The following is a 19,125-nucleotide window of genomic DNA, read 5'->3' as shown; positions in this document are numbered from 1 at the left end:
TCGTTAATGTCTAATCTTGTCTTCTAACAAAGCCATAAATTTCCCTTTAGTACTGGCTGTGTGGCACCCCCGAGGTCTGATAATGTGATGCTTTTAGTGTCATTCAGTCCCACCTGTTTCATAATTTTCTCCTACGGCAATCTTCTTTTACTATGACAATCTTCCTCTCTAATAAAATTAAGCAAAAGCTCACTATTGGTTTCCAAACACATGGGGAGGCTTTTTCCCTTTTCTGGTTATCCTTGTATTAATGATTTGTAGCTGTATTGCATTATAACCAAAGAATATGGCTTTTGAAAAAGATTTAAACTCATCCTGGGATCCCTTTAAATAACATGTCCCCCCACATACTTGATTCTAAAATTCTGATTTGCACACGCCTTTCCAGGATCATTATGTGTGGCCCAATCATGAGAAAAAGACTGAACTTAGTGATGAGCCAGGGGTTGGGAGGTGCTGGCACACAATCCAGCAAGCACACTACCTGGTGCTCGCTCAGATGAGATGAACAGTTAGGTCCACACAAAGCCTGCCCACGGGTGTCTGCAGCAGCCTTATTCATAACTCCCAGAACTTGGAAGCAGCCCAGATAGCCTTCAGCAGGTGATGGAAAACTGGTTTACCCAGCAGAATATTACACAGCATTAAAGGGAAGTGAGCCATCAGGCCATGGAGAGACATGGGGGCCCCTCAGGTGCACGCCACTGAGTGGAAGAAGCTCCATACTGTGTGGTTCCAACTCTGTGACCTTTGGGAAAAGGCAAAGCTATGGAGCCATAGAAGGTCAGAGGTTCCAAGGGTTTGGGGGAGGGAGGGATGCACAGGCAGAGCACCGCAGCTTTTAGGGAGCAAAACAGCTCCATGTGACATTGTACTGGGGGCACATGTCATCACACAGCCTCATGCAACTGGGGTACGCGGGTGTCGCACCCACCAGGGTGGTGCAGCTGAAAATCCCATGCTTCCTGCAGAGCTTGCCACATGTCCCAGCACCTGACACATAGCAGGTGCCCAACAAAGATGAATGACTGAATGAAGAAGGCTTTCCAGAGAACAAGTGGCATTACACGTCAACACGTACTTCTGAGCCCCATAGTTCTACTTATATCAGTTTAGGAACATCTGTATGATAGAATACGCCACACCTTTCAATCAAGTTTTCGATAACACTGAGTGACCATATAAACAACCACATAAAATTTGGTTTAAGAAAACTGAAAAGCAGGGTTCAAAACTACAGACAGTTAAGAGAATGAAAACACAAGCCACAGACTGGGAGAAAATATTCGCAAAATGCACGTCTGATAAAGGACTTGTATGTAAAATGTACAAAAAACTCTCAAAACTCAACAATAGGAAAACAACCCACCCAACTGGAAAAATAGCCAATGACCTTAGCAGATGCCTCAGCAAAGAAACAAGATGGCAAGCAAACACTTCACACGTCCCCAGGGAAATGCAGGTCACAAGACACATCACAGCCTACAAGAAGGGCCAGACGGGGAACTGCAGCCCCGGAATGCCGGCAAGGGTACGGGGCATTGGCGCTGTCACTCAGTGCCTGGGCATCTGGGGCAGCCTCTTCAGTGGGTCCTTACAAAGCCAAGCGTGCTCTGAGCACACAATCCAGCAAGCACACTACCTGGTGCTCGCTCAGATGAGATGAACAGTTAGGTCCACACAAAGCCTGCCCACGGGTGTCTGCAGCAGCCTTATTCATAACTCCCAGAACTTGGAAGCAGCCCAGATAGCCTTCAGCAGGTGATGGAAAACTGGTTTACCCAGCAGAATATTACACAGCATTAAAGGGAAGTGAGCCATCAGGCCATGGAGAGACATGGGGGCCCCTCAGGTGCACGCCACTGAGTGGAAGAAGCTCCATACTGTGTGGTTCCAACTCTGTGACCTTTGGGAAATGGCAAAACTATGGAGCCATAGAAGGTCAGAGGTTCCAAGGGTTTGGGGGAGGGAGGGATGCACAGGCAGAGCACCGCAGCTTTTAGGGAGCAAAACAGCTCCATGTGACATGGTACTGGGGGCACATGGCATCACACAGTCCAAACCACGAAGGCCCAGCCGGGAGTGGCCCTCAGGTAACCATGGAGTCTCGTCAACATGAGTGTTGCTCATCAGCTTTGACAAAGCACCGCACGGCCGTGAGATGGTGATGATGGGGGCTGGGGGCCTCTGTACTTTCCGCTCAACTTCTCTGCAGACCCGAAACTTCTAGAAAATAGCCCACCATTTAAAAAAATCACATCTAGTGGGATGAACATTGTTACACATGTGGGAGTAGGAGAGACAAAGCGAGAAGAAGCCACTCCCAGGACAGCACTGATGCAGAGTTGATGCGGAAAGCTGGCCAGTGACGCACGTGTTCGTCCTTTTCTGTACTTTCTTCATTTCCTAAAGTTACAGCATTGACTTTCGTTCACTGTTCGTGGATTTCTTGCCCTTAACTTTCCTGTGAAAGCGCCTAAGCAGCCCCACTCACCCGGCCGACTCAGCCAGCTCCTCAGTTAAAACGCCTCCATCGCCAGCGGTTCCATAGGGCCCTCCTGTGCTGACGGGTAGTGGCCGCGCTAGAGGGGGTGAGGGCTCAGTGGTGCTGGTAAGTGCAGAACCATGCGCTGTACACTTGAAACCAATACAAGGCTGTGTATCAATGACACTTCAGCAAGAAAAATGCTTCCATCAAATGCAGCATCAGTGGCCCGTTGGTCGGCTCCAAGTTGGGGGTTCCTTCTGCAGACACAGAGTGGCCAGAGAGCCATGTGCGCTGTCACAGAGCAAGCAGGGAATGTGCAGGAGTGGAGCCTGAGACGGGCAGTACAGGGCAGGGCAGCAACTCCAGACAGCGACAGTCACTCCACCCCTCGTGCTCAGTGGCACTTTCCACGGGCCACGGCAATGTTAGTGTGGAACAGGGGGGACACGAAATGGCTCCTTCTTATAAGCATATAAAATATAAGGGTGGCAAACTTCTTTTTAAATTTTATTTTCTGTTACTGACATTAGTCATAAAATCATCCTGGAAATAAAAACATAGCAAGTTAACACTTCCCTGTTTGGGAGTTTCTGGTCGTCTCTGGGCTGGTGGCACTGCTCTGCCCAGGGAGGAGGTCCTAGGAGAAGCAGGCCCTGCCTGGAGCAGGTGAGCCGGGGCCCAAGGGGGCAGAGGCCACAGGCAGGCAGCCCACCACTGGGGTGACCCACGTGGCCCCACTGCCCGGCGTAGGCTCCAGGAGCACTAGAGAAAGCCTGGGAGTTCAGGGCCAGCAGCCCTCAGGGCTCTGCCCCCAACTGCTGGGCATCCTCACCAGGCAAAGGAACCAGGCGCCTCCAGGCCTGCCCAGGAGGACCAGACCAGCTGTATCAGAAGCTGCAAACTGAAAGTCTGAGCGAGGGCCAGAGGACCAGCCCCAATGGGTGAATGGCCACCATGAGTGGCCCCATGTGCTCCAGGCTCAGCAGGGACCGGGGGCGGGCACACTGCCTCCTGCTGACAGATGAGAAGCACGAGGCAGGTGCAGGGCTGTAAATCCAGGCGGCAGTGCAGCCGGGCTGGGCCTGTCCCACAACACCACCAGGCTCCTCTGAACAGCAGCAGGGTTTGTTCTGTTTTATACCAAATGGATAATATAACACAAGCCAATAGAGTTTTTCCCAGGAATGCAAGGCTATTTCAAAATTCAAAAAGGGATTGATGTAATTCACCATATTCTCAGTAGATAAAGGAATTTGACAAAATCCAACATTCAGAGGGAGAGAGATTCATGGGTTGGAAGACTCAGTACTGTTAAAGTGTCTATTTACCCCAAACTGATTTATAGACTCAGTGTGATCCCAAGAGGATTTTTTAGCAGACATCACCAAGATCATTCTGAAATACACCTGGAAAGGCAAAGGGCTTTGCAAAGGAACAAAGTGGAGAGACTCATATTGCCTGACTTGAGTACTCACCAAACAGATGACAGGGACCGAGTTGGTGTGGTGTCACCGGGAGGAGAGCTCAGCAGAGTAGGATAGCAGGGGTCCAGAAACAGACCCACAGGCTCATCGAGCTATGGCTGATGCACACATGCAACATAAAATACAAAAGCATAACCCACTAAAAATACATCGATAAATTAGACTTCTAAAGTAAAATCTTTTACAAGAGAGTAAGAAGACAAGCTACAGACAGGAAGATATTTGCCAACCAGACACTGGACAAAGAGCTTGTGTTCACATATACAAGGATACAGGTTAAACATATAAAAAAAGTCTCAAAATCAATGGTAAGAAAACAACAGACAATAACAAGGAAAATGGACGAGACGTGAACAAACACCTCACCAAAGATGTAAGAAGGATAATTGAGTATGTGAAAACATGGGCCACACCTTGGTCACTGGGAAAGGTAAGATAAAACCACATGAGGCCCCCACACACCTATCAGAGCAGCTAAACTTCAGAACTGACAATAGCAAGTGTCGACAACGCTGAGGATCGAGAACTTTGCTGGCTGGGAGATGGGCGGCCACTCAGGAAATAGTTTGGAAGTCTCTTATAAAGCTAAACACACACTGACCATGTGGCCCAGCAATCGCACTACCATACGGTTACTCATGTGAAATAACAATCTGCCTTCACATGAAAATCTGGAAGATGAATGTTCATGGCAGCTGGGTTTGCAGTTGCCAAACACTGGGAATGAACCTGGGACCGGAGCACCAATTGTGCTTCCCGCCACCTCTCCACCACCAGCAGCAGCCTCTCCCAGAGCTCCTGGGTGACCCCAGTCCCCCATGCCAAAGCCCATCCTGGGCCACCCACCCCTCCAATCCCACTCATCCCAGGCTCTGAACATCTGTGTCTCTCCTCCCCCAGCCACCCCTCTGCCACATCCCCACAGACTGGGAAGGAAATCATTTGGGGTACCCACTTTCTTTCTAATTTTAAAGACTTTGTTTTTTTAAGGCAATTTCAGCTTTGTGGTGAAATTAATAGGAAGGTGCAGGTATTTCCCACATCCCTTCCACCCCCACCCCTACTCCACCCCACTGGGCATCCCCTTTGCAGAAGTTTCCTCCTGTCCACTCGCCAACCCAGGAAAGAGTGGCCACTACTCTCATGTCAAAGCCTGCAGTGGCTCCAGCAGCCCCCAGGGTACAGCCTGGAGCCAGGTTCTCCAAGCCCGGCCACCTCCAGGATGGTCTGCTGCCACCCCTCTGTCCACCCCCAGGCTCCAGGCCACCGGACAGCTCTGGGACAGCCCAAGCTGCCACTGCCATATCTGCCTGGCCATGTCCACCCAAGCCCCTCCACCCAGGCAAGACTTTGATGGTGTACGTGCCCTCGGCACTGTGCACACCACCCACCACCTGACAGGGATGCTCACCAAATCTCTCCCTGGTAGCCCTGAGACCTGGGAAGGCCCAGGCGTTCCCTGTGTGCTGGTGGAGGGGATGGTCACTTCCATGACAGCTTGCTCCTGAGCAGCCTCGGGAGCCCAGTAAACCTGTCCACCTAGCTCATGCCTCTGTGTGCCACCAGATGGTCATGCAATGCTGGTCACCTGGAAGCCCATGCTGCCTGCAAAACCAAGTCACCAGACTCACCAGACAGCCCACTGAGACCCCCAGCCCTCAGAAACCAGTGTCTGAGTGGAAGTATTTACTTCCATAAAAGTCTCTCAAGAAAGCCAGCCTGGGTCATCCCTTCCTGGGTGTGTCCACTCATTCTACAGGTAAAGTACATCATACTTTGTCAGTGAAGACCAAGGGTTGGCCTGGATTATCTGATTGTTGGGTCAGTAGAGCACAAGCCTCCCCAGAGGCATGGGGGAGAAGGTGCCACACCCCGGAAGAGAAACACCCAGCCCTACGAGGTGTCTACATCCACAAAGTGGAGCAAAAAAGAGCCACCGCAGAGCCAGCGAGGATTTGAGAGAAGAGCGGCAGTCACTCATGTCTGGGAAACATGAACTCATTTGCCCCCTGGAGAGTGGGCTGGTACTCGGCTCTGGGGCCACAAGTACGCGCAGACCCCGACCCCAGAACCCGGTTCCTGAGAGAGTTATTTTCTTTTAAATCATTTCCTTGGCATAAAGGTGTTTTCTGAAAAGAAAAACACAGAGAGCCATCAAATGTGAAAAAGTTTTGAGAGAGTAAAAAATTATGACATAGCCATGCAAAGGCACTTAAAGCCATTGAAAAGGACATTCAGAAGTGGTCAAAGTGGTAAATGTCAGGTTATGTGTGTTTTACCATGATAAAAAAATGCTACTAAGAATCAAACATAAAAACGCACGTATGTGGAAACGACCCACATCCACTGACACGTGTCACAAAGCAAGGAAAGTCCTCCGAAGAAGGGCAAGTTGGTAGCTGGGTGAAGGGAAACGAGTCATTTTCATGGGGCAATCTTTCCTGTAGCATTTAAAGTTCACTATTAAAAGGATTATGACATTTATCACAAGATCACCACATGATCTTCTGAAAGATTACCTCTTGGAGGAGAAGCTCTAAGGCTCTGTAAGGCATTTTGCTGGATAAGGAGTATCACCCACTTCAAGCTTCCGCCCTGGAATAGCAACCTTCAATGGCCCGAGCTGAGAACTCACACACAAGCACCTGGGACAGCACCCTGAGACACAGTCCCTGTGGGGCAGCTACACCCCCGTGCTTTATCAAGGCCCCACCACATGCTTCTTGCTATGACTCAAGCTGAGGAAAGCTCCCTCCCCGGGCTTCCGCTCCTCTGCCCACCTCCGAGTGCTGCCTCCACGCTGGCCCTCCTGGCTGCAGGCCTCCTGGGGCCCAAGACCCAGGGCCCCATGCTCCCAGAAGCAAAGCACCTTTCTGGGCCTGTATCATAAGCACTTGGTGGCAGCTCCCTCACTGGTCAAGCAAACGTCGTGGGACATGAGAACCTCCAGGATTTGAGGACTCTCAGGACTTTATATTTAGGGGACTTCAGCTCCATTTGACGATCCACCTCAAACTAAGGGATGTTCTCCCCTGTAAAATGTAACCATGTATAAATGCAGGATGCAGACATCAGAGAATTCACAATACCACCCCAGAGCCTGTATATATTAGCTTTTCCAAAAAAAAGAACCAAAATAGCAAGCCTATCTGCCCACAGATACTGTTATTGCTGGCCCTGCCTTTGACAAACACGGAATTGTCCCACACCCGGCATTCTGGGACCTGCTGTGTCCACTTAGCAGTGGACTCCTGTCCCTGATAGGTCAAAGAGAAACACCCTGCCCACCCAGGAAAGTCATCTGGAGTGAACTATGTCTCCCCAAACAGGTAGAAAGCTCAGGTCCTCAGAAGGTGACATCTGGAGAAGGAGTCTTTGCAGAGGAAATCAAGTTAAAAGGAGGTCACTAGGGTGGGCCCCAGCCCAGCATGACTGCATTCTTATGGAAAGAGGTGCCACGGGAGATGGAGGCAGAAGTCCAGGTGATACTTCCACAAGCCAGGGAGCCCCAGGGATGGCCAGCAGCTTGCAGTGGCCTGGAGCAGGCCATCCCTCATGGCCTCCCTATGGAGCCAGCCTGCCCACACCTGACCTCAGACTTCACCCCCAGGACTGGGAGGGGGCTTTCTGTTGTTTCTGCCCCACATGGGTGGCACTTTGTTACATACAGCGGCCCTGGGCCCTCGCATACTAACACAGTAGCCATGGTGACCAAGATCGAGAAAACAAGGACTTACATAATTCCCTTATTATTGAATTGCACTGTAGGCGAATGCTCAATTTAGAACCAAGATAGGAGCCTAGGCCTACTTGTCACCTAGCTGTGGACAGGCCCCCTACCTCTTCCAGACCTCTATCCTCACATGTCAAAGGCATGTAAGAAATAACCTGCCAAGGCAAATACGATCAATTAATTGTCCCAAACCTGCCCTTGCCCCAACCTCTTCCCCAGAATCCAAACCCACAGCCTCCTTGACAGCCACACCAGAAGCAGAACACCTAACTGTCTCCCCAACCACCTCCTTCCACTGTTCCCTCCTTTGCAAGTGGCACCCCCTCCATCAGTGCCCAGGTCAAACCCCAGGGTCCTGCTCTATGCCCGCCACCCCATGTCTGCCCATCAGCATGGCCCAAACTTCCCCACCCTAACCAGTGGCCCATGTGGCCTGCCTCCATGGCCCCCAAATGACAATGGAACCCCCACCTGCCAAGCCAAACAATCAAAATGACTCCAGCCGTTGCCAAAAGATCCCTGGGGGCAAGACATGTCCAGCAGGGAACCTCAGCCTAGGTTTGGACCCAGCCTTAGACGGCCCACTGGGCTGCTGGTCGGCACCATGGGAGACGAGTTACATGGCTGGGATGTCCCTGCACAAATAAGTCCAGTGCTAAGGAAGCAGAGGCTCGAGATGGGAAAGGGTGCACAGCTGCCTACCTGATTCTCCTCTCCACGTGTGCAAGGAACGAGTGCCCTGGGGACTGCCCCCCTCAACAGTGACCTCACAGGGAACCCCAGAAAATGGATGAAGCCAAGGGACCATTCATTATCAGCTAAAACACAGCTTTTTAAGTCCAAAGAGCCAAAGCTGGCCAGGGCATGCAGACCAGTGATCAAACTCCCTGCTGGTGGGAGTGTAAGCTGATGCCCCCATTTTGGAAAGTTCTTTGAAAGACCAGCAATATCACTTTGACCTAGTAAGTCCATTTGGAATTTTACTAATTGCATTTCTGAAAAGCTAAACAATACCATAGACAAAAAACAAATCCATGTACAAATATGTTAGTGTGACATTGTTTTTAATATTAAAAAAACTGTAAACAACTCAATTATCCAATCACAAGGGGAAGGTCAAGAAAACTTTTATCTTCTCAACACAACATTATGCAGTCACTTAAAGGAAGGCCTATGAAGAATAAACCAAAAAAATACAAAATAAAAAATTGTATCTGTGATGTGATTACAACTGTGTTTCAAAAAAAATGCAGTGTGTGAGAGGGAAATAGGTGGAGAGGACTAGAATTTCCCAAGTTTCCTTAAGAGTCATGCTTTACTTTAAAATGTTTCTTAACAGACTGTTTTAAAGGGAAGAAATACATTCATTCCTTTGGATGAGGCTCCTGTCAAAAGTAAAACACTGCCGGGCAGGGGGTGAAGGACTCAGAAGTGCTTCAAAGCAGACCAGGGCCTGAGCTAGGCTCCCAGGCAGCCGCCTCAAGGGGCAGGGGAGGGGCAGGGACGGTCAGGCTCTGACACGGGCGCCACCTACACAGAGTCCAGGGTAGCAAGGCAGAGTGAGGCAGGAGGGAGCCTGCCCTCGGGGGGCTAGGGGCCAGGGTCCCGACAGCTTCCCAACTGTACCCCACAAACAAACCCAGGAAGGGGTGGGAGGTACCGTCATGGAGGGTATCTCTCCTCAGAAGAGGGAGGATTGGCAGCTGCTTCCCCACTGCTGTCTGGGGGCGCTTCCCCTCCCAGCATCTGCCAAGCCTCAGAGACGTGGCCTGACATGGGATCAGACATCACATTTGCTGTCAGTGCTGTTTTCTTTTGCCCCACATGCCAAGGGCATCTAGAACCAGACCCGGTCCCCACCTCTGGCCCTGAGGAGAACACTGTCCGTGAGCCTGCAAGCTCCCAGCTGTTCCCTAGGAGGAAGGGGGTGCTCTGTGGCTGGAAGGAGGCCCCAGCACGAGCTGGCGAGGTCAGCCCACCTTGGCTTCTGCACCTGCACTCCCAGGAGGAGCCAAGGCATGACACTCCTGCGGGCACTCGGCGCTCACCCGAGAACCGGGTGGCCGGGAGGCCTGGCGGCGCTCTGACTGGGACCCTGCAAAGGGGAACTCAGACGGTGGAAGCCACTGACCTTCTCCAGCTTGTCAAAGTGGTCCCGGAGGAACCTGAGGGGGCGGTCGGGCTTGGAGACGCAGAGGTGCACAATGCAGTCTTTGAGGACCTGCTGGATGCCGTGCTTCTGAACATAGAGCTCGCATCCCTTCAGGCTCTCGTCCTCCAGCTGGCAGGACGACAGGGACGGGGAGGCCATGGTGACCCGGCTTCTTGCTTCCTACCGGGGAAAACAGTCACACTCAGAATGAGCTGCGGGGAGCCTCGGCAGCACTCCGTGTCTTACAAACGTGCATCTTATTGCTGGGGCAAATCCCACAGCTGAGGCGACATGGCTATGCACCCCAGTGGCAGGTGTTTCATTCTGCACTTGTTGGTAGCTTCCATTTTGATGGGCTGGCTGATTGCTAACGTAAAAACCGCAAAAGCCTTACCTCTAAACAGATCCTGTGGGAATGGAGGAGGACCAAACAGATTTCCTAAGTGATGGGGAGCGGGGGTGGGGCCCTGCGTGTCAGCCCTGCCGTGATATGGTCTCACTTGCCACCGTCCCTTCCCTGTTCCTAAGGACCATTGTGTGGCAGGTAAATACAGGCCAGACCTGTCAGAGCTGGAGAGGCGCCTTTACAGGCCTGGGGGGCCTGCTTCGCAGGAAAGAAAAGAAAAAACAATAGAAATCCAGCGGAGGGGCTTTCTGCAAGGATGGATCATGGAGAACAATGGCAGGGCTGCTGCTCTCGGCACCCTACTCAGGCTAAGTCACCAAGACGCCGGGAGCCTGGGCCCCACGCAGCGCGCTTCGCAATGGGTCCCAGGCCCGGAGCTCTGGGCTGCCAGGCGATCCCTGCAACCCTGGGCCCGGCTCAGGCCTCCGCGCCCCGACCACAGCGGCGCCCCAGGTCCGGGCCCAGCCAAGGGGGTGGTCTCCCCAAAGGCCCACATTTCCTGGGGCCCCCGGCGGGCCAACATCCAATGCCGGACAGGCCGCGGTTTCCGACGCAGACCCCATCCCAGCCCCGGGTACCTGGACGCGCGGCTCCCGAGGCCAGCGGCTGCGGCTGCGGCGCGGAGACGCGGGGACTGCACACCGGTCCCGCACTGCAGCGGCGCCGCCCTCCGCCCGCCCCCGTGCCGCGCCGGCCCAGCCCCCGCACGCGGCCTCCCGCCAGCCCGCCGGCGCCCTACGCGCCGCTCCCCGCCCCCCGTGCCCCGCCTCGCCCCCATCGGACCCGCGACTGACCACCCACCCTAGCTGCTTGCATCCTAGGGGGCCTCGGAGGGGGATGGCCAGGGCCCCTGCTGCTCGCACTTGGGTCTCCATCTGCTGTCTGCACTGCACCCACTCGCCAGGGTCTGTCTCCAACTCACGGCCTGAGGGGGTGGCCGGGAGGCCGAGACCACCCCAGGGAGAGACGAGTTTAATCTCCTTACTGTGGTTAAAGGGCACCAGCTTCCCACTCACCGCATGCCCAGTGGGAAATCATAGGTCGTCCTAAATTCTTCAGGTGTCGCTGAGGCCTGTCCAGCCCAGGCCGAGGAGGGCTGGTTCTCATTTCCTGTTGCCCATTGCCGTGTTTCCCCGCTTTTAACACAGTGGTGGCAGAATTATCATCTCCTCATCTGGGGGCCTCACACTTTCCCCAGTGGGGTCTAAATACCAGAAGAGGGGATGCGGAGCCCAGCCCTGAAGGGAAAGACCTCTGCTCCACCGGGCTCAGCTGTGCACATGCGGCCCCCACGACTGGCCAGCTTTCGCAGAGGGCTGAGCCCAGCTCCTTCGTGCCTGCATTAAGGGAAGGGACAGCCCGCACCAGGCCGACAGACCAGGGCTCCTTTCCACTCCCCCAGCCCTTCGCCCTGTGCCTCCTGACCCCGCCCACATCTCAGGCACATTCACACCTGTCCTGGTTACACCTTTTGGAAGACGATCATTTTCCGTGATTCCAGGGTGCAGTTTTCTCTGAATCAGAACTTCATTCCACAACCAACTTAAAGCCTGGCCATCTGTGGGTTCAGGCCTGCCTGGAGCTGCTGCAGACCAGCCTCCACTGCCTGCTTTCTTCCACTCCCCTCGTCCAGTTATTTTTGGCTCCTCCTGGGTGGCCTGGTAGAAAGGGTGACAACATGGCCAGGGCTTGGGGGGGCAGATGTTCCAGGGAAGCTATTGCTCCCAGAACTCCCTGGGGCATGCGACCTCCGCGCTGGGGATGGGGAGCCCCTCTCTGAGGACGGCCTCTGACCCCGAGGCATCCACACACATGCCCTTATCCTGCTGGGATGCTTCAACTTGGCAGAGAGCCCCCAGACAGGCTCACTGCAAGGCAGAGACCTCCAGGTTCGGGGGCTGGCAGTTGGCTGGGCACGTGCACCACCAGAAATGGTCCCCAGCCACTCCCAGATGTGACTTGTTCTGAGCCTTATGCTTGTGTCACCCAGGCAACAGCTCCCGCCAGCCTCCCGGGGGCCTCAGGCCAGCTCTACACTCAAACTCCCACCCTCAGCTCACCCCAGGTGGAGGGCAGGGCTTGGACCCAGCAGCAGGCAAGCTCCCAGGTCTCTCGCTGTCCTCCTCCATGACTTGGGCAGAGTGGGGGGGTCACTGCCAAAATGTCCTGCTCACTCTCTGCTTAACCCCCAGGGGTGAAAGCAACATGAAGAGAATGGCAGGAAAGGGCATTGCAGAGAAAGGGGACCAGGGCACACCCAAACTGTGTCCGAGCTCACCCTGCGTCTGACCCACCAATGATGTTAACCAGTAAATGCCATCCCTGCTTACACCCGGCGGCTGTCTGCCCATTGTAACAGAGAAGCACCCCACTGAACACACCTGCAGCATACACAATTCCCCTGCACAGAGGGCCCCACAAAGTGATCTGTGATACAGAGGGAGGAGGTGGCAAGCATAGGGTCAGCCAGGGAATCTAACTGGACACTCAGTGGACAAGCCCCAAGTGAGGATGGTAGGAATGTCCCTCACAGAGCAGTCATGAAACCGTGTGGACCACAGTGTTGGCATACACAGCAAGATGACCACCCCACTGGCAGGGCGAATCCTGCCTTTTATAGGGTGTCCAAGCAGCCAGATCCTTCTACTGAAAACATGCAACTGGTGATTGGTGATTTCCATTTAGAAGTCCTAGTGCTGGTCTGAGAATGTCCCCTCCACCAGCGGGGAAGGACCACCCCATGCGTCCAGCCCTATTACTTTCCCCAGGGAAGGGATTCACAGTCCTCAGCTCTAGGGGCAAGGAGACAAATATTTGCTGGAAGATGATTCACTCCGCCTGGCCACTGGAGGGCCTGCGGAGCACTGTGGTCTGAGGAGGGCTTCCAGGTTGCCTTGCTGGTATAGATCCCGACCTGCCACTGACTACGAGCCCCTCAGGTCCCCAGGGGGTGGAGGTGATGGCTCACCCTGGGCCAGCCAGAAGGTTCCCTGGAGGGGCCGCTAATCTTCCATCACGGTGGATGTTACTCCCCCCAACAGAGAAGCATACAGTAGGGCCTGGGGACCATGAACACTGAGTTATCATCCCCCAGCCCCATCCACTCCAGGCAGTGGGCTCATCCCTCTGTGGGGCAGACAGTGCAGGGGCCCTGTAGGGAGGCCAACAGGAGGCACAAGATGAGGAGGAGGGCACGTGGGAGAGGGCCACTTCCTGAGCTTGAGGTGTGAGGCAGAGGGAGCCAGTGGTGGGAACCCGGCAGAGGGGGCAGGAGACCCTCACGAGGACAGCGTTCTCCGACACTTGGCTTTTAAATAGCTCATTGTGTAGGTCTGGGATGCAAATCTCACACAATTTTGCCACAGAGGCCACTGAAGTCTTCTGGCTTCGGCATGACTCCCTGCTGGGACTGGGGGCGTGGTGGGCAGGCAAGGCAGCAGGAGGCCAGTGCTCAAGAGCTGGCATGCACTGGAGCCCCAGGTGAGACCCCCATCTCTGGCCTTGGGTGTAGCCCTTGTGGGACCCAGGTGGCCTGGACTCCTGACCATGGATAAGCAGTGTCTAAGTTTGTGGTAACTCATGACGCAGTAACTGGTAACTAATTTTGAGGGGAATCTAGGGAAAGAGCCCAAGTCTACATCCACTGATGCAAAATCCACTTCATGCAAGGAGAGGGGAAACGGCTGGGCAAGTGCATACACTGCCCTCATCCCCAGATTCACAGCGGTGTGATGGATTAGGGCGGAGCTTTGGGGTCATGAGCCATGGGGTGGGGCCCTCCTGATGGGATCAGAGCCCTTATAAAAGAGACCCCAGAGCGCCCCCTAGACCTTCAGCCAAGAGGACACAGTAAGAACACAGCACTTGTGAGCCGGGACACTGGCCTCACCAGACACAGAATTCCTGGCACCTGGGACCTCCAGCCCCAGACTGAGAGGTACTTGTGTGTGCTGTTTATAAGCCTCCCAGTCTACGGTATTTTCATTTTAACAGCTCAAAAAGAGTAAGACAGAAGGAAGCATGAAATATTCAGCAATGCCATACATGAAAATACATTGTAAGGAAAAAAGATTCAAAATATCATGCATCTGGCATATGAAATGACAGACACGAAGGGATCAGAATAGAGTCCAGAAATAAACCCAAACATTTACAGGAATTTTGTGCATGACAAAGGTGGCATTGTGTATCAGTGGGAAAAATAATAATTCAATAATTAGTGTGGAGAACTAAAAAGCCAACTGGGCAAAAATTGTTTGATCCCTATGTCACTCTATAAATTTCAGATAGTATCAAGGATTTAAATGTAAAAATTAATACTATAAAAGTAACAGAAGGGAAGTTGGGAACATGTTTTACACTCTTGAGGCAGAGGAGGCGTTTTAAAGCATAATACAAAATCCAGGAGCAATCATTTTAAAAGTAGGTATATTCAAATACATAAAAATGAAAAATTTTTGCATTAAAAAAAGATTAAAAGGAAAAACAAAACAATAACATTTATAATACATATCACAAAGAGCTAATTTCCTTAGCATGAAGATACCCAACTTCACTCCATATATATGAACATGCAAACTTAAACTATGCAAAGATACTATTTTTTACCTATCAGATTAGCAAAACTCCCAGTCTGATAGTTTTGTAAGAGTGTGGGAAATAGGTGCTCTCATAGTGTTGGTGGGAATGTACATTTATATAGCCTTACGGGCGCCCATTTGGAAAAACTATCAAAAACTTAAATGCATATGTTATCTATTCTAGCCGTTCCACTTGCTAGATTTATCAATAATTTGACAAAAATTTATCAGTGACTATCCTTAATTCATGCATTTTTCTGCACATGGGCAAATGCATCTGTGCATCTGTATACTTTCCCAAGGGCACAAAACATATGAAATAACAAAGGATTGGGAAGAAAAAACTAAATATCCATCAACAGGGGTCTGATGAAATATATCATGGCACATTCAGATAACGGAATATTATGTGGCTGTTAAAAAGGACATGGCAGCTCTGTGTGAACTACCCTTACCTGATCTCTAGGGTATGCTCATATGTGGAAAAATAGAAAAAACTGCATGTTATGAAACTTTGTGTCATATGCTACCATTTAAGAGGTGAACTAACATTGAATGCATTTACTCAGGCATAGTGTATCTCCAGAAAGACACTCAAGACAGTAATGATACAAGCTGCCTCTGGGATGGGGAGCTGTGAATATATGGGAGAAAGGAAGACTTGCTCTCTATGTGCTCTTGGGTACCTTCTGAGCTGCCTGCCACATGCCTACTTACCTATTCAACAATGATTCATTTTCTTTAAACATTTTAAATCTTCCTGTAAAAGATGAACTCGTTTCACTCTCTCCCAAGACCACACTAAAACCACAACAAAGGGATTTTGTTATGAAAGGCACAAACCCCCAAGGGCAGGAAGAACTGGAGAAGACCCTAACAAAATTTTGGAAGTCTGCAGTGGACAGGGGAGTAGTCACTGACTTATTGGAACCAAGAAAACTGAAGGTTGAGCCGGTGGAGGGGAACATCAGAGGAGCCCAGGTCACACCACGGAATCCTGCAAGCCTCAGGGTGCTTTGCCAGCACACCTCACAGTGAGAGTAAGTATGAGGGCAGGAGAGTGGGCTTCACACCTCAGGGAACCCGCCCACATAGAGAGGAGCTGTGGCTCCCAGGACAGCCCAGGCCTTCCACAGGGCCATCCATCATGGAGCAGATGGGCTGTTCCCAGTCCCACAGGGTCTGCTAACTTCATAAACACTGTTTGAGGCCATTGAGTTTTGGGTGAATGGCTACCCCTTGTTACAGAACTGGAACCTACCTGGAGATCAACATGCCTCAAACTAGACATGATCTTGCCCTGCAGACCTGGCCATCTGCCAGTGTTTCCTGTCTGTAAAGGCTATCATGGTAGGCCACCACTGCCGTCTGCCCAGCTGCCCGAGCTGGAAACCCGAGGGTCCACCATGTCCCCTGCTCTCACCCTGAATGGCTGTCAAGTTCTCTACAGAATGGCTCTCAGCTACACCTATGGGTCTCTCTCCTTTCAGCCCTACCCATTTGTGCTGTTTTGGAGGTCTGTCACTTGGTACATACATATTTAGGACTGCTGCATCTTCTGGTTCATCTATCCTTTTAATGTTCTTTTTTTTTCTAGAAATTTCCCTCACTCGGAAGTCTACTTTGGCTAATACTAAGATAGCCAATCTGCTTTCTAAAAATTATGTTTACATGATCTTTTTCCATCTTTTCCCTTTCAATCTACCTATGTCATGGCTTTTGGCGTCTCAGCACATACTAGACAACATATAGTTGGGTGGTGGGTTTTTTATTTACTCTGCTTCTCTTCTTTAATGAGTGGTTTAAATGTAAACCAGCCATTTACATTTAATTATTGGCATATTAGGGTTCATGTCTGCCACTTTATCATTGGTATTTGTTTCGTTCTTTCTTGTACCTTGTTGGGGAACCTTGAACGGTTTTTAGACTTCTGCTTTATAATGTTTCCGAGTACATCACTATGCTTATTTTTGTTGGTGCTGCTCTAGACGCCGCCGCATCATATGCAACCGGCCAGCTTGCTGGTACCGGTGCTGGACCACATCAAGGGCAGTGTAAAAACCTTACTTCCATTTATGCTCCTTCATGCTCCCCACTTTCAAATGTAATTACCATAAACGTTTCTTCCACATACAATGAGCACATTACAGTTACAATTTTTCTTCAACAATCAGGTATGATAAAGAAACTCACCAGGGGAAAAATGCTTGGTTATGTTTACTTCTGTTTTCCTTAACTCCCCCTAACTCCCATTACCTTTAACTTTCTGTTACAATTTTCTGCTTGGAGAGCTTCCTGTAACCAGGCACCAAGGGTAAGCCTGCTCGCGACAATTCTATTAGCCTACCTCTGTGAGAGAGTATCTTTATTCCTCCTCCGTTCCTGAGGACAGTCTTGCTGGCAGAGGATTCCCAGTTGAGGGTCTGAGGTCCCGGTTGTCAGGACGCCGGCAAGCGAACTTTGAAGACCCAACTCAGCCCCCACTGTCCCACCAGGGGCCGCCCGCGCGGCTTCCTCGGCAGCTCCGCAGCCACCCTGTCCCCACAGGTTCAGCTGTTGAGTTACCTTCACAGGAACCTCCGCGGCACCCCACGTCCTCGGGAGCCTCAGCCCCTGCTTCCGACCTCGGCCCCATCGCTCCGCGCCCCGCCCCCGCCCCGCCCCGCCCCCAGCCCCGCCCCCGGCTTTCGCGCCCACTCCCTCCCCGGCCTGACCCCTGTTCCCGGCTGTGCGCTGTCCGCGCCCCGAGCTGCCAATAAAGTTGTGTTCGGAGCCTACCGGAAGATGAGCCGTAATCCGCGCTGCGGCCGTCGCAAAAGTGCCAGTTTCTCCTAACGACCAGCAACGCGGGGAGGATGGCGGCGCTTGGGGCGAGGGAGGCCGCGGCGGCCCCGGGCCCGGCGGGCTCGGCCGAGGCGGCGGAGGCGGCGGAGCTAAGCCGCGCCGTGAGCCGCCTGCTGCCCGGGCTGGAGGCCGACAGCAAGCTGGGCCGGCGACGCGCGCTGGAAGCGCTGCAGCGCGCGCTAGAGGCGGCCGACCCAACGGCCGCTGCCTCCGCCCCAACGGCCGCTGCCTCCGCCTTCCAGGCTCCGTGGGCGCGCCTGCTCCTGCCGCGCCTGCTGCGCTGCCTGGCCGACCCTGCCGAGGGCTGCCGCACGCTGGCCACGCACCTGCTAGGGCTGGGCCTGCGGCGCACCGCGCGCCCCCGCGAAGCCCTGCCGCGACTGCTGCCTGCGCTTGCCGCGCGCCTGGCCAGCCCCGAGCCAGGGCGCCGGCCGCCAGAGGTTTGCGAGGAGCTGCGCCTGGCGCTGGTGCAGCTGCTCGCCCTGGCTGTGCGCCTGTGCGGCGCCGCGCTTGCGCCGCACCTGGACGATGCGGTGCGCGCACTGCGCTCCACGCTTCTGGACCCCTTCGCCGCCGTGCGCCGCGAGAGCTGCGAGTGCGCCGCGGAGCTGGCGCGCTCCACGCCAGGTGCCCGTGGGCCGGCCGGGGGCGGACGAGGGTGGGGTGCTACGCTGCCCCGAGTGGGGTGCCCTCCCGGGCCTCCGCAGCAGCAGCCGCCCTTCTCCATCCGGTGGTTCTCTGGAAGCAGATTCGTGGTTTAACTACTGTTCAAGTTGCTTTTAAGCTGACCTGCGGTGGGGAGCGTTCTTATCGATAGTTCAGCACCTCGCCGGGGTGATTGTAATCCGGGTGGTTAGGCGAACACACTTTGAGAAACACGCTGCTCTGTTTGGCTTCTCATTCACATTTCTCTAGGGAGGCGTCCTGTATTCTCTGGCTTGGACTGCTGTCCCACTTAATGGAGGGAGGCCACCTCTTTCCTGCCTTCCTATAATCCAATCTACATTATTTTAAAAACTGATCTCATCAGGACATTTCTCTTTTCCTGAGTAGCCATTTCTGCAGAAACTTGCCCCAGTTACTTCTCCTTGCTATCTGTATGGAATGGTAGGAAGCACCTACTTATTTATTCCTGTTGAGACGGCTTCTGGGAGGAGGGGACATTTAACCTGAAGATTGGTGACTGGTGGCCAAGAGGAAGCCAGCTTTGGGGAGTAAGGTTGGCAGATCTGAGGGGTAAAGAGGAGGTCAAAGTGGCTGGAGGGAATGAAGGGCTCGGGAGTAGTGGTAAGGCCCCTTCGGGTTACAGTAGGGCCAGTGGAGGGCGTTGGGAAGGGGCATTATAGGCTCAAATTCTGGGTTTAAAAGATCACTTTGGTGCTGTGGAGAATGGATTATGGAGGTGGCTAGAGAGAAACGGGGCCAGTTGGGGGCCATA

General features: G+C 52.9%; 2 protein-coding genes across 6 annotated transcripts in view; one reads left to right on the top strand and one right to left on the bottom strand.

The window, feature by feature from the left end:
• Positions 1-18,144, bottom strand: part of PRKAR1B (protein kinase cAMP-dependent type I regulatory subunit beta) — an 85,101-nt gene extending 66,957 nt beyond the window's left edge. Inside the window, exons 1-2 of one of the 5 annotated variants that reach the window (XM_036933063.2) lie at positions 18,014-18,144; positions 9,837-10,037 (exon numbers count right to left, since the gene is read on the bottom strand). In XM_036933063.2, coding sequence (XP_036788958.2) covers positions 9,837-10,016 — 180 coding nt within the window. In that variant the 5' untranslated portion in view covers positions 10,017-10,037; positions 18,014-18,144. Of the gene's footprint in view, positions 1-9,836; positions 10,038-11,064; positions 11,095-11,248; positions 11,594-17,190; positions 17,373-18,013 lie in introns of those variants that run through there. The other 4 variants (XM_057487494.1, XM_036933068.2, XM_036933066.2 and 1 more) reach the window with 4 other exon arrangements.
• DNAAF5 (dynein axonemal assembly factor 5) overlaps positions 17,627-19,125 on the top strand; it is a 58,361-nt gene continuing 56,862 nt past the window's right edge. Inside the window, exon 1 of the mRNA XM_036933056.2 lies at positions 17,627-18,314. Coding sequence (XP_036788951.2) covers positions 17,699-18,314 — 616 coding nt within the window. The 5' untranslated portion in view covers positions 17,627-17,698. The remainder of the gene's footprint in view (positions 18,315-19,125) is intronic.

Source organism: Manis pentadactyla, chromosome 10, assembly GCF_030020395.1.
Source record: "Manis pentadactyla isolate mManPen7 chromosome 10, mManPen7.hap1, whole genome shotgun sequence".
Taxonomy (NCBI): Eukaryota; Metazoa; Chordata; class Mammalia; order Pholidota; family Manidae; genus Manis; species Manis pentadactyla.
Note: the sequence above shows the minus strand (reverse complement) of the source record. Positions and strands in the feature narration are given on the sequence as shown.